At 41.8% G+C, this 15,585-nt stretch overlaps 2 protein-coding genes across 5 annotated transcripts in view; one reads left to right on the top strand and one right to left on the bottom strand.

Moving 5' to 3' along the window:
• The window catches only part of LOC114568980 (deleted in malignant brain tumors 1 protein), a 44,427-nt gene extending 43,605 nt beyond the window's left edge, over positions 1 to 822 (top strand). For all 4 annotated transcript variants that reach the window (XM_028598692.1, XM_028598694.1, XM_028598693.1 and 1 more), the window contains exon 9: positions 394 to 822. In XM_028598692.1, coding sequence (XP_028454493.1) covers positions 394 to 513 — 120 coding nt within the window. In that variant the 3' untranslated portion in view covers positions 514 to 822. The remainder of the gene's footprint in view (positions 1 to 393) is intronic.
• Positions 823 to 10,456: 9,634 nt separating this feature from the next.
• The window catches only part of cdc27 (cell division cycle 27), a 38,338-nt gene continuing 33,209 nt past the window's right edge, over positions 10,457 to 15,585 (bottom strand). The window contains exons 18-20 of the mRNA XM_028599970.1: positions 11,592 to 11,666; positions 11,226 to 11,355; positions 10,457 to 10,769 (exon numbers count right to left, since the gene is read on the bottom strand). Coding sequence (XP_028455771.1) covers positions 10,678 to 10,769; positions 11,226 to 11,355; positions 11,592 to 11,666 — 297 coding nt within the window. The 3' untranslated portion in view covers positions 10,457 to 10,677. The remainder of the gene's footprint in view (positions 10,770 to 11,225; positions 11,356 to 11,591; positions 11,667 to 15,585) is intronic.

Here is a 15,585-nt window from a genome sequence, read left to right as displayed (position 1 = left end):
CAAAAATCCAAATCCTTAGTTTCCATCAAACTTCCTGCACTTCACTATTTGGGTTTAATCAGTGTTCATACCATTGTTATACAATAATACACTTAATCAGTTTACTGAATGATAATGATAACCACCACCACTCCTAGTCATCCTGGGCATAACATCTGCCCATACTATATATTATTTGTACATTCTGCACTAAACCATTCAGCCTTGTTTTCGTTATGCAACAGTTATGTTGTATGTATATATTTGTTTCTGTATTCATTGTTTATGTTAAATATGTTTGTTTGTTTGTTTGTTCATTACCATTCACCAAGGAAAATTCCACATCAGTGTAACTTATTGTGGCAATAAAGCCTTTTCTGATTCTGACATCTGTGTGCTGTAATGTGTCTCCAGGACAGCAGGGGGCAGCAGCCGGAAAGACAGGAGGACATGGAGCTGGACTATTATAACTTGGGTGTCCCTGCAGCTGAAGGAGGGCCAACGGAAGAGGAAGCAGCTCGGGGAGCAGAGTAGCACCTCGACTCAAACTTGATGTCTCACATAGCCAGACATTACTCCACAGTGCAGAGGAACAGATAACGTTAGTTTGACAGACGCCCTATCTCGGTTTAAAATGACACCGTTTGTCGGCTACAGCCGCTGAACAGGCTACATGGTTGTTTTGCCAAAGTTAACTTGCATGTTTCCATTATGAGGAAGAACCCTTTTGCAATTCTGTAAGCACATAATGTAACTGCAACTGTATTCCAAGATGGTAAACATGAACGCTACTGTCTTTATAATCTGTCTTTTTAATAAACTGTCTGTACACTTACACAGGGCTCAAAGTGAAAAAAAATCCTGAAAATTTTTTTTTGAACGGGGAGGGAGGGGTGGGGAGGTCACAGTGTAATATTTCAATATGCACTCATTAAAGTGAGTCCTTCTGACATACACAATAATAAAAGTCATAATTTTTCAAAACTAAAAAGTTTTGGATACATTTTTACTTCACCATATGTTAAAGGAACACGCCGACTTATTGGGAATTTAGCTTATTCACCGTAACCCCCAGAGTTAGACTAGTCCATACATACCCTTCTCATCTCTTATTGGGACTTTATCTTATTCACCGTAACCCCCAGAGTTAGACTAGTCCATACATACCCTTCTCATCTCTTATTGGGACTTTATCTTATTCACTGTAACCCCCAGAGTTAGACAAGTCCATACATACCCTTCTCATCTCTTACTGGGACTTTATCTTATTCACTGTAACCCCCAGAGTTAGACTAGTCCATACATACCCTTCTCATCTCTGTAATGCTGTCTGACGGCTCCAGCGTCATCAGGCCAGGACAGAACATGCAGGTGAATGGTTCCAGTAATCCTACTGCTCCCAATAAGTGACAAAATAACACCAACATGTTCCTATTTACATGTTGTGATTTGTAGAGTCACAGCGTGTACAAAAAACGTAACATGAGACACAGCCATCTTCTAACTGTAAATAAACAGGAAACTATATTCTCATGTGGAAGAATATAGTACTTGGGCGGAGTGATATGCTTGCAGCAAGCCTGTCTGAGAATATAGTTCCCAGTTTGTTTACTGTTAGAAGACGGCTGTGTCTCATGTTACGTTGTTTTTTTGTACACGCTGTGACTATACAAATCACAACATGTAAATAGGAACATGTTGGCGTTATTTTGTCACTTTTGTCACAATTGGGAGCAGTAGGCTAGTTGGAACCAGTTACCTGCAGGATCTGTGCTAGGCTAAGCTAATGCTGGAACCGTCAGACAGCATTACAGCACGCACGGAGATGAGAAGGGTATGTATGGACTTGTCTAACTCTGGGTGTTACGGTGAATAAGCTAAATTCCCAATAAGTTCCTTTAAATTAAGAGTCAATGTAGATTTACATATTGCAATAATATCATAATCCTACAATGAATCATTGTGAAAACTAAACTTTACTACTTTGGCCAGGTCATCATCAAAAAAGCAAATTAGTACATTCATGATTTTGTCCATGTTGATATTAGCTGCTTAATTTACATTTATTAAAAACGTGGCATTGTTTATCTTTTCATATAGCTAGACTTCTAGCCTCTGGGAAAGGCTGTTATTACATTCCATGTCATTTAGCTGACATTTTTATCCAAAGCGACTTACAATTAAGTGCTTTCAACTTTGAAGGTACAAACTTGAGACAACAAGTAGTAAGTGCAAGTACATTAGTTTTAAATAAGCAAAGCTACAAGGAGACATGAAAGTGCAGGTTTAAGAGTTGTTTTTTTTTATCCGAGGTGTAGTCAGAAGAGATGGGTTTTTAGCCTTCGGCGGAAGATGTGTAGGCTGTCAGCCATCCTGATGTCGATGGGGAGCTCATTCCACCATTTGGGAGCCAGGACAGTCTGGATTTGGTTGAGTGATTAGTTCTCCCTCGCTGTGAGGGGGCAGCAAGCAGAGCGAAGTGAGTGGGTTGGGGTATATGGTTTGACCATGTCCTGGATGTAAGCTGGGGTTGATCCGTTCGTGGCCCTGTATGTAAGTACTAGTGTACTGTATGAGAGTACTAGTGTACTGTATGAGAGTACTAGTGTACTGTATGAGAGTACTAGTGTACTGTATGAGAGTACTAGTGTCTTGAAGCGGATGCGGGCTGCAATTGGTAACCAGTGAAGAGAGCAGAGGAGCGGTGTAGTGTGAGAGAACTTGGGGAGGTTGAAGACAAGTCGAGCTGCTGCGTTCTGAATGAGCTGCAGAGGTCGGATGGCACATGCAGGGAGGCCAATCAGGAGGGAGTTGCAGTGTTCTAGACGTGAGATGACTATAGCCTGAACCAGAACCTGAGCCGCCTTCTGCGTTAGAACGTATCCTTCTGATGTTATGCAACATGTATCTGCACGATCGGGTGGTTGCAGCAATGTTGGCAGTGAAGGAGAGTTGGTCGTCAAGTGTTACACCGAGGTTTCTATCAGTCTGGGTGGGGACTACCACAGAGTTGTCAATTGTTAGTCAGGTCCAGGGTAGGAGAGCCCTTCCCTGGAAGGAAAAGGAGCTCAGTCTTGTCAAGGTTGAGTTTCAGATGGTTAGTGGACATCCAAGAAGAGATGTCAGTCAGAGAGGCCGAGATACGTGCCGCTACTTGAGTTTCAGACTCAGGAAAGGAAAGAAATAGTTGGGTGTCATCTGCGTAGCTGTGATAAGAAAAGCCGTGCGACTGAATGACAGATCCAAGAGAGTTGGTGTACAAAGAAAAGAGGAGGGGACCCAGGACTGATCCCTGGGGAACCCCAGTTTTGAGTGGGCAAGGTTCTGTGCTAGATCCTCTCCAAGTTACCCGGTAGGTTCGGTCTGCCAGGTAAGATGTCAGCAAAGAGAGCGCAGAGCCTGAAACACCCAGATCCTAGAGTGTCGAAATGAGGATCTGGTGGTTCACTGTGTCGAAGGCAGCAGAAAGGTCCAGAAGGATGATGATGGAAGAGAGAGAGGTTGTTTTAGCGATGTGAAACTGCTCAGTGACAGCAAGGAGGGCGGTTTCTGTTGAGTGACCAGCCTTGAAGCCAGACTGGTGGGGATCAAGAATGTTGTTCTGGTTGAGATAGGTAGAGAGTTGATTATGAATGGCACGCTCAAGAGTCTTAGATAGAAATGGAAGAAGGGAGACGGGTCTATAGTTATTTACATCCGAGGAGTCAAGTGTTGTTTTTTTGAGTAGTGTGGTCACTCTTGCCTCTTTAGATACCTGCCATGCTGATTCCAAACAGACAGCTTTGTCAAGGCAGTTTGGGCTTCAGATAGCTTTTACACAGTGATCATCGTTCAGACTGATCTCATGAATTGGCGTATGTATGACACGCCAATTTGTATTCCGTTTTTGCGTGTTATCAAGACGCATAATCACATTTTTGCGTGTATATCAACGCAAATCGGCCGCTATTGACCTACATTGCGAGTCAATTTCCGCCAGGACTTTCACCCGGGAGAGCAGGGTTCGTGTCCCGCATGTGGTGATTTTTCAGCCGTTTTTTTGCTTTTTTTTATGTATATTTCTTTCCTAAACCCAACAATTTATTGTTTTCCTAAGCGTGTTTTTGTCGTTATTTTACGTGTTTTTGTCACTGTTTTGTTAAAAAAGCCTTTCCCTGTGTTCTTTTCCTAAACCCAACCATTTCTTTTTTTTTTTTTTTTTTACAGGCGTGTGACGTTGTTCGCTATGGAGTTATATTCCTATCTTTATTCAAGAGCGCATTCTTTCAATTTGAGAGCATTTCTCACTGATATTTCGTTCAGATTTTGTAATAATTTCCCTCAAAACCTTGCTCTCACACTCAAATGGTCATGCTCGTGCTTGGATTTGCTCTGCTTGTGCTCAAACTTTGTGCTCGGACTCAGATATGTTGTTCTGTGGACAGATTTCCTGCTCTCAGCTTTGAACCTTCTCCTCGCACTCAGCCTGATTCTGCGCGCTTGCAAATCTGCTGCTCTCGGATCTCTCCTGCGCGCTTGGATTTTTCTGTGTTACAACACTATCAAAATTCCACAACCAATAGAATGCCAGGTGTAGTGTTGACCAATGAAATGATCCCTGCCCGTTGAGGGTGCGTTCGTTTTATGTGAGAACATCCGTTGCGGCCGGCTCCTCTGTAACCATGGGTCTGTAACCCAAGTTTATTTAACCCCGCTGTCCATCGCTTTATTATTAGTATATGTCAATAATGTGCACAGAATGGTCGACGCTCTTTCACCTGCACCCATCAGGAAACGGGAGAAAGCTTTGAAGTGGGACATATCAAGTTACGTAGCTACACAACTATGAGGGTGAGTAACATAAATTAAGCACATAGCATATGGCGCTAGCCATAGCTAGCCTAGCTTGATGTCCGTAAACAAATAGCTTTTCTTTATATCGGTAGTTTAGCTAGCTAGATAGATTGAACGACATACTGTATGACGGACAGTATGTGTGTATTTACAACTGGTATTTAATGACACCACTTTGTAATTTGTCCTCGTTTGGTTAACCATGTTCCTGGGGATTTGGCTAATTTCAGACATGTTGGAGGCAATTGTAAAACCTAAACTGTAATATAACTGAAAAACTAAAGAAACTGGATTGTTTGTATCAGTTTTTACATCACTGTTGCATGTTTTTCAGATGTTCTAAATTCTTATAACATTATTTTAACTAACATTTATATATATATATATATATATATATATATATATCTGTATAGAAAGTTGTAAGTACAATTCCACTCCTATAATAAAACACTATTTAAAATAGCAGTTATTTATTTTTACCCTTATGAAATCAATACAAAGCAAATTGAACAGAAAAAAAACAAGTATTTAGTTTCAGTTTCCCTTCTTCCAGGTGGGGCTGAAGTACCCCTGTTGAGCTGCACCGTGTGCATGGACCAGTGTTGTACAACCACACTACTGTGTTGTTCCAGTCAGTACATTACTCCAAACATAAAAATCCCATTGGTTCCCCTGTACTCACCTGTGTGCAGAGGGCAGACATTAGTGGCACAAACCAAGTACGTTGGCAAGTCTGATAATAATTTAATTGTAAAATCATGTTACATACACTTATCATTTCTTTCTTGCTTAAATTCACAGGGTGCACAACAAGGCCCAGGAGAGACAATTACTGTGATGTCCACACATCCAAAGCAGAGAAGAGAAGATAAGGTAAGATAGTAATGATGTTAAAGAAAGCTATGTACTCCTAATACCTTATGTGTTGATGTCTATGAATTTGTTTTAAATAGGAGCACACTATACAAAGACAACAGTGGAGAGTTGCTGGATCGGTCTGTCCTCAAAGTGCCAGAGATCTACAAGGACTTCACCCGTTTCTGCACCATCACCTGCATAATCCAAGTGATAAAAGAGAGAGCAAACTATTTTGTTCTCTGCTTACATGAATAGGTGCCTGTAATGTCTGCACACATAAACAATCAATTAATAAATGTTAAGTATCACTGATATTTCTTAAATCATTGTGGTTTTTCAGAGCAATAAGATTATTAAAGCCATGTTCATTTTCATTCATTTTCTGTAATCTAAATCTAAAAACAGTATAATTAAATTTACCAGAGTGGACACTTGCAGGTTGTTCAACAGCTTTAATTTACCTTGTCAAAACAATAAGTAATTCATAACCAACTGCACAATATTTGACACAAAACCTAAAAAGCGTATGGTTCATACTCCTGTGAAGCAGTACACTTTGCCTGTAGGATTTACTGTAGCAGGAACATTGATATTGGCAAACTGATGACCCAGGTACAGGTGAGTTTGTGAGCAGGGTTATGATATGAACTAAAATAAAGATAAGATAAGCCTAGTGTTCACAAGAGGGATAATTCAGGTATTGCAACACAAGTTATAGAATAATTGAATTAAATAGGAGGTATATATAACTAGTAGAAAATAAATTAACTAAACAAGAGCAATTAAGGCAAAGTTATGAGATAGTAGCAAGCTAAAGTGATGTATAATCAATAGCAGTGAGTCACATCAACAGTGTACACCAGAATAATATATACTGTGATTAAGTAATGATACTTAGTGTTGTCTGTAGACTACTAATATAACAAAACAGAAAAAAAATATAGTGTACGATGCAGTATGGAGAACAACCGAGTCCCATATGACCCCAAGAGACTTTAATTGCAGCTGTTGATGATGTTGCAGATGGTTGTAGTCTGTAGCCAGTCATACAGTAGGTAGATCTGGAGCAGCAGGGTGACTTCTAGCTTTCATGGGCTGGTGATAAGACTCTGCTGCTATGATGCAGCATTGGTCGAGCCCTTCATTCTCAACTGGAAGAAAAGAAAAGAAAAGAAAAGAAAATGCTTGTTTTTTCTGTTCAGTTTGCTTTGTATTCATTAAAAAAAACTGCTATTTAAGGAGCAAATTATTCTAGATCTGTTTTTATTATAGTGATAACATTGTACTTAACATTACAACGTTTTGAACAGACTGATATGAATCCATCATTTTCAAACTAATGTTATATGAAGAAATGAAGACTAAATTCTGATGAACAACACACAACAGTGATGCAAAAACAAACACAAACAATCCAGTTTCTGGTGTTCTTTCAGTTATATTACAGTTTAGGTTTTACTATTGGCTCTAACATTAAATTAGCAAAATCTCCAGGAAGGAGAGGTTAACCAAACGAGGAAAAATACACATACTGTCGGTCATATGTTGTTCAATCTAGCTAAACTATGAAGAAAATCTATTTGTTTACGGACATCAAGCTAGGCTGTATGTTAGCATGTCTGAAATTAGCCAAATGGTTAACCAAACGAGGACAAATTACAAAGTGGTGTCATTAAATACCAGTTGTAAATACACACATACTGTCCGTCATACAGTATGTCGTTCAATCTATCTAGCTAGCTAAACTACCGATATAAAGAAAAGCTATTTGTTTACGGACATCAAGCTAGGCTAGCTATGGCTAGCGCCATATGCTATGTGCTTAATTTATGTTACTCACCCTCATAGTTGTGTAGCTACGTAACTTGATATGTCCCACTTCAAAGCTTTCTCCCGTTTCCTGATGGGTGCAGGTGAAAGACCGTCGACCATTCTGTGCACATTATTGACATATACTAATAATAAAGCGATGGACGGCGGGGTTAAATAAACTTGGGTTACAGACCCATGGTTACAGAGGAGCCGGCCGCAACGGATGTTCTCACATAAAACGAACGCACCCTCAACGGGGCAGGGATCATTTCATTGGTCAACACTACACCTGGCATTCTATTGGTTGTGGAATTTTGATAGTGTTGTAACACAGAAAAATCCAAGCGCGCAGGAGAGATCCGAGAGCAGCAGATTTGCAAGCGCGCAGAATCAGGCTGAGTGCGAGGAGAAGGTTCAAAGCTGAGAGCAGGAAATCTGTCCACAGAACAACATATCTGAGTCCGAGCACAAAGTTTGAGCACAAGCAGAGCAAATCCAAGCACGAGCATGACCATTTGAGTGTGAGAGCAAGGTTTTGAGGGAAATTATTACAAAATCTGAACGTAATATCAGTGAGAAATGCTCTCAAATTGAAAGAATGCGCTCTTGAATAAAGATAGGAATATAACTCCATAGTTTGCGCGATAACACGCAACGTGGTGGGTATGTTTACATCAGCTGTATACAGCGTAGGCATACACGAGGATAGCTGAAAATGCAGACAATAACACGCCATTTGGCTTTATGAAAGTGGCGTGTATATTTACGCAAAGTCATGATGCCATGTTGCATCGTTAATGACCAATCATGTTCCGCTATGAATGTGCACACACGTATTTTTGTATCACGGTTGGTCAGTAAAGGAACAGTTCCCGTCTTCACCCTTTTCTTCTTGCCCAGCGCCATTTATTTTAACTACTTTCTCAACTAAAGCTGTATCTACATGCTCCAAGTTTGATAAACTTTGCCTCCATTTTTTTAGCTGCGTTACCACGGAGACCGGCACCGCACTCTCACATTTCGGCAAAGACCCGCCCTACTTTGCATCTGACTGGCTAGAACTAGTTTCATTGGTAGGTGGAAGTTTGATGATTGGTTAAATCCAGCGCATCAAAACAAATCCCATGTGGACTTTTTAATGGATTTATTTTTCTAAAATAGTCAAATGCCAGAAATCGGGCACCTGGCCCAAGTACTTAAACCCTGCGTTAGTTAGAGCTGCGTTCCTCTCATATGATTGGTAGTTGAAATCAATTGACTAGAAAATAGTAAACCGCATGTAAGTTCCCAAATCTTTTTTTCCTCATGGCCGCACGCCGGAGATCCGGCACGGTGCCGGAATACTTTAAGCCCTGGGGCCTCATTTATAAACCTGTTACGCAAGAAAAAGTTGTGTGAAGCAGGGTGAAATTTGTCGTCGCAACATTCCTCTCAATAGTCGGGATTTATAAAGAATTTCCATGCGTAAAAATGTTCCCAGTTTTCCTCAACCTTTTGACCACACGTGTGATCGTGCGTAATGCTCCCGAGGTTTTGTAGACTAAGTTTTAGTGAACTCCGATGGTATCCCCGTTTTCCAAACCTAACCCAGTTTTTGTTTTCCTGAACCCAACAATCCCGTTCTTGCTAAGCCGACCCAGAGCGGTCGCGGGGCGCCGGCGAGGCTGCCAGCACGGGGAGAGGCAGGGGATCCTCCCACACCGTGCAGCGCTGCTCTCCCCTGCCTCTCCCCTGCCTCTCCCCGGGAAATGTGTTGTTTGTTTGATGTGTATCTGTGTGTCTGTGTCTATGCATCTTTATGTGGTCGTGTCTGATTGTAGGTGTGTGTGTGTGGGAATGTTGTCTTTCTGCACCTGCTATTCCTACACAGTTACCAAATTGTCACATTTCAAGCACTTTGACCTGTTTTGCACCAATAATGACCCAAAATCTTGTTTCTATTTTTTACCTTTTTAATGGTGCAGGACCGCATAAGGTAACGCACGTCCGTATTTATAAGGAGAAGAGTGCGTACCGGTGTGCGCAGCAAGGTGTTATAAATCAGAATATTGTTTTTGCGTACGAAAAATCTTTCAGAATAGAATCTACGCACAGTTTTATAAATGAGGCCCCAGCTTACAAAGTTCTCAATGCTTGTGTTTACATTTAGGGACCCTCATTATGCTACCGTGGAAGTGTGGTGCCATCTTGAGCCTTGTTAGTGGTATAAAATAGTGATTTACCATCTGCCCCGAAACTAGCATTAGCAGCTAACCACCGGTTTGCTGTAGCTTGTGTCGTCTTCCCGTCAACCTTGAAAAAGAAAATATTTCTTCTACCAATTTTCCGCGCTTATTTCTACGTCCCATATTTTCTGATATAAAACAAAAATTGAAAACGGGTCAATGTGACCCGAAGTCAACACAAGGGTTTAAGGTCCAATGTGTAGGAATTTCTCCCATCTAGCGTTGAGATCATATATCGCAATCAACTCTCACTCGCCATGCAGCTCAAAGTACGTATTGCAGCTATGGTAGCCTTCACGCTTCACAAAGCAAAGGTGTACAAAAGGCCACGTCTTTCTCTATCCCTCTGCTGTCAATCAGCCGTGGTTGTTGAGTGCATGTCGGGGAGACGGCACGCGCGCCACCCGACGGAAAGGAGAAAGAAAGGAACCTGCAGCGGGCCAGAGGATAAGTAAGTTGGGATCTGGTGTGTGCGTCCAAAGCAGCTCCAATGTTTACTCTTTTTTCTGATGACACCAGTCTCTTGCTCTTTTCAATCTTCTTTTTCTGGGTGAAGAATAAGACTCCTGTTCCTGAAATTTAGATTGAATAGATGTGGCCCTCCATGTTTCCTTCTTCAAACTTGCCGGGGCCGTTAAGCTACGATACCCATTAGCAGCAGCTGTGAGTCGAAAACTCAAAAGGAGGAGCAGTATGCAAAATTACGAATCCCAGCTTTGGGCAGCAGAAAGTAAACAGACAGCAGTGGGCTGGGTTTACACATTTTTATTGATTTATTTCCATAACGATGATAAAAAGAACATAAAAAACAGCTGTGATGTTGTACGAGGAGGAGGGGCTTCAGGGCAGCAGCAGTCTGTTTCAGCCAATCAGAGGACAGGGACGAAGGCTGGGGCGAAACTGGAGACCGTCTGTTAGAATGTTGCCTAGCAACAGTACTCCTCCAGCCAATCAGGACAGGGGGGCGGGGCTAAAGGATGTCATCACTCTCCGCTGTGTGAAGCTGAGTGTCATCAGCGTCCGTCATCACGCTGCTGTCCTGACTGTCATCTACCTCCGCAGCTAGACAGGTACAGAGACAGACAGGTAGAGAGAGAGGGACAGAGACAGAGAGAGAGACAGACATTTAGCAGATCATCAGGGCTTGATGTTAACTTTGATTGCTGTAGGAAACATCTCGTTTGAATCAAGTTGACGGTGTGCTACAGTTAACTTGAAGAAGAACAAGCCTTTAAATATAAATGAGCACTGTACATGTGTCGAACACTGTAGTCACTGAATATTCAGCTGAGGGAAGTGGAGGACAGAGCAAAGTTTCTGCTGCAGCTGACAGACAAAAGCCTCAAAAAATAGACGGTAGTTCATGTGTTTACTCAGACTCACATCACAGTAAATCAACTCCAGTGCTCATTTATTATGATCAGAGTCTAATTCAACATGTTTTTCCTCCATAACATGGGAATTTGAGATGTGCTGCCTTCACTTCCTGTGGTGGGACCTGTCTGTCTGATGTCTCACCTTCGTCCTCCGGCAGGTATCTCTTGTCGATGGCTTCTTTGATCTGGTTGTTGGCTCCTTTAGGATCCAGATCCATCGCCCAGCTGAAGTTCATCAGAGCCAGGTGGGTCTGCCCCAGCTTCTTATACACCTGAGAGACAGACAGGCAGACAGACAGGTTCATCAGAGAGCGAGAGAGGTGGGTCTTCATCTCATTCTTGCCGCTGTAAATGTGCTTCTATTCTTTGCATTGACTTTGTAGGTTTGCTATGTTGCATAACTACAGTCAGCTGTAGTTAACGCTCTGCTGTAGGGGCTTCTTGTATTTCTATAAACCAATCACAGCCGGGGGAGGAGTCACATGAACACATGACGGGTCAGACTTACCTTTCCTATGAGGAAGTAAACCAGAGACTCTTTGGGAACAATCTGTTTCAACTCCTCCAACTCCTGAAGAGCCGCCTGCAGACAGACAGGTCAGAGACAGTTCAGACAGACAGGACAGAGAGAGAGAGAGACATAATGTGAAAACCAGTTACGTGAAATCAAATTTTTGGATTGAATTTCAACACCTTTTGGGGCTGAGATCAAGCCCCCAGGAACAGCTAATATGAGTTACCCTAACCAAGGTTATTATAGTTTAACATTTTTCATTAGTGTTTATATTTATTTTGTTTTGACTATTGTTTTCAAATTCTGTTTATTTTTTTTTTTTGAAAATGCATAGTTTTAGTTTAGTTTTTAATTTCTTTTTTGTAATATGGGTTATTTGTTGGGCAATTCAAAAAGGTCAGAAAAAGTATTGTGCAATAACTCAATAAAAACATCATACAATTTTAGAAATATGTATTCACAATGTATTCAACAATAACACCAGTACAAACAATGTACATATGAGCACAAATATGTAAACAGTCTAGACAAGACGCAGCAGTAAGTGCAAAATGTGTAAGTGACGGGTTCCAGGAAAACATATAATAGCCAACAGATTAAAGAAGACAGATATCAACAGGTGTTTTGAACTTTGGTTGAGTAAAGTGGCGAACCTTTTGAAGACAATCGACTCGCACAGTTGTGGAGACATCCCAGTATCAATCACACGGCTCACCTATTAACCCACGCTTCCTCACGCTTTTAAGTTTCCTGCGTATTTACTAACCAGCAGCTATCGGGTTGCCAGTGAAAGCCCTCCTCTAGTGTTCTCTGTCCTGCTGTTGTCTCCGTCATGCTGCCTGGCCCCGTACCCATCCACCCATGTCCTGTATCCATCCACCCATGTCCTGTATCCCACCACCCATGTCCTGTATCCCACCACCCATGTCCCGTATCCATCCACCCATGCCCCGTACCGATCCACCCATGTCCTGTATCCATCCACCCATGTCCTGTACCCATACATCCATGCCTATCTGACAGTGCTATAGCTAAATTTAAAGAAGATATTCCAACAGCATTTGACTCTATGTCATGCCTTAACATAACAGAGGACCTCTATGTTAACCTCAGTCCCTCTCAAATTGATACATTTGTAGACGGTGCTACGACTTGCCTACAGACAACCTTAGACTCCGTTGCTCCCCTGAAAAAGAAGATGATGAAGCAAAGGACACTAGCACCGTGGTATAACTCCCAAACTCGCAAATTAAAACAAATCTCGCGAAACCTCGAATGTAAGTGGCGTTCCACCAAAGTGGAAGAATCTCGTTTGGATTGGCAAGAAAGTCTCTAAACCTATAGGAAGGCCCTAAGAAAGGCCAGATCAGACTATTACTCTTCACTAATAGAAGAAAACAAGAACAACTCAAGGTTTCTTTTCAGCACTGTAGCCAGGCTGACAGATAGCCACAGCTCTACTGAGCCATCTATTCCTCTAGCTCTGAGTAGTGATGACTTCATGAGCTTCTTTATCGAGAAAATTATAACAATTAGAGATAAAATTCATCACCTTTTGCCCTCAACTTCTAACGGTTCACCTTTAAACGCAGAGTCGCTAGAAATAACGACTAGTCTCGACATATACTTAGACTGCTTTTATCCTATAGACCTTCAACAATTAATGTTATAGATATCCTCAGCTAAGCCATCAACCTGTCTTAGACCCCGTCCCAACAAGATTACTCAAAGAAGCGTTACCCGTGGTAAACACTTCATTACTAGATATGATCAATACGTCCTTATTAACAGGTTTTAATAAAGTAGCTGTGATAAAACCTCTTCTGAAAAAACCCACCCTCGATCCTGAGGTCTTAGCAAACTATAGACCTATATCTAACCTTCCCTTTCTCTCCAAGATCCTTGAGAAGGTGGTTGCTAATCAGTTATGTGATTTTCTACATAGCAACAGTTTATTTGATGACTTTCAATCAGGATTTAGAAAGCATCATAGCACAGAGACGGCACTGGTGAAAATTACTAATGACCTTCATACTGCTGCGGACAAAGGACTTGTCTCTGTACTTGTTTTACTAGATCTTAGTGCTGCATTTGACACTATTGACCATAAAATCCTATTACAGAGAATGGAATACTTAGTTGGCATTCAAGGAATCGCACTAAGCTGGTTTAAGTCCTATTTCTCTGATCGATCTCAATTTGTTAATGTTAATGATGAATCCTCCAAGCACGCTAAAGTTAGCCATGGAGTTCCACAAGGCTCAGTGCTTGGACCAATTCTATTCTCCTTATATATGCTTCCTCTTGGTAATATTATTAGGAAACACTCAAGTAACTTTCACTGTTATGCGGATGACACCCAATTATACTTGTCAATCAAACCAGACGAAACCAGTCAGCTAGCTAAATTTCAAGCGTGCATTAAAGATATAAAATCCTGGATGACCTATAATTTTCTGATGTTAAACCCTAACATAACTGAAGTTATTGTACTGGGATCTAAACACCTCAGAACCTCATTATCTAAAGACATAGCTACTCTGGATGGTATTGCCCTGGCCTCCAGCACTACTGTCAGAAATTTAGGAGTTATTTTTGATCAGGATATATCCTTTAATGCCAATCTAAAACAAACCTCAAGAACAGCCTTTTTTCATCTTTGTAACATTGCCAAAATTAGGAATATCCTGTCTCAAAACAATGCTGAAAAACTAGTCCATGCATTCGTTACTTCCAGGCTGGACTATTGTAACTCCCTACTGTCAGGTTGCTCAAATAAGTCCCTTAAGACTCTCCAGCTGATCCAGAATGCTGCAGCGCGTGTTCTCACAAGAACTAAGAAAAGAGATCATATTTCTCCTGTAATAGCTTCTCTGCACTGGCTTCCTGTTGAATCCAGGATTGAGTTTAAAATCCTTCTCCTGACCTACAAAGCTCTAAATGGTCTAGCACCATCATATCTAGAAGAGCTCCTAATAATATTGTCCCACTAGAGCACTGCGCTCCCAGAATGCAGAGTTACTGGTGGTACCTAGAGTCTCTAAAAGTAGAATGGGAGCCAGAGCCTTCAGTTATCAGGCTCCTCTCCTATGGAACCAGCTCCCGATCTGGGTTCGGGGGGCAGAAACTGTAATCGCTTTCAACAATGAACTTAAAACTCTTCTATTTGATAAAGCTTATAGTTAGGGAGTGAGGAGTTGCAGTGTTCACCTAACTGGCCTACCTGCTTCTCTTCATAATTGTTAGATTAATAATACATAACAAAGTAGAGGGAGGCAGGCCAGCCAAGCCTGATCCGGCAGGGGGAGAGTTCTAAGCCTGAAAAAGCTACTTCTCCTTATGACCTGTCTCTCTTAGTTACGCTGTTATAGTTACGCTGTTATAGTTCTAGACTGCCGGGGGACTTCCTTCCTTCCTTTGACACACTGAGCTGCTCTCTCCTCTCCCTTTCTATTACTATTACTATTTGTGTGTATCCCCTCCCAGAAATGCTTGTTAGTAGTCCTTATGTTTTTTCCCCAGCGTATTTCCGTATAGAACGTTGGCACCAAGATCCTGGTTCCAGCTGTCGCCGTGGTCCTGCTGCACTCCCTGCTGAGCTCAGCGGTGCCCTGCAATGTCATGCTGCTTCCTGCTGAACCCTGCTGTTTCCTGCTGAACCCTGCTGCTTCCTGCTACATCCAGTCACTGTTCCATTATTAATGTGACTATTATCGCCACTGTTCATCACACCCCCCACCGGCCCATCAGACACCGCCTACCAAGAGCCTGGGTCTGTCCGAGGTTTCTTCCCAAGAGGGAGTTTTTCCTCGCCACTGACGCACTGCTTGCTCTTGAGGGAATTACTGTAATTGTAAATGAGTGTGGTCTAGACCTACTTTATCTGTAAAGTGTCTCGAGATAACCTATGTTATGATTTGATACTATAAATAAAATTGAATTGAATCCATGTCCTGTACCCATACATCCATGCCCTGTACCCATACAT

The sequence above is a fragment of the Perca flavescens genome, chromosome 15 (genome assembly GCF_004354835.1).
Source record: "Perca flavescens isolate YP-PL-M2 chromosome 15, PFLA_1.0, whole genome shotgun sequence".
Taxonomy (NCBI): domain Eukaryota; kingdom Metazoa; phylum Chordata; class Actinopteri; order Perciformes; family Percidae; genus Perca; species Perca flavescens.
Note: the sequence above shows the minus strand (reverse complement) of the source record. Positions and strands in the feature narration are given on the sequence as shown.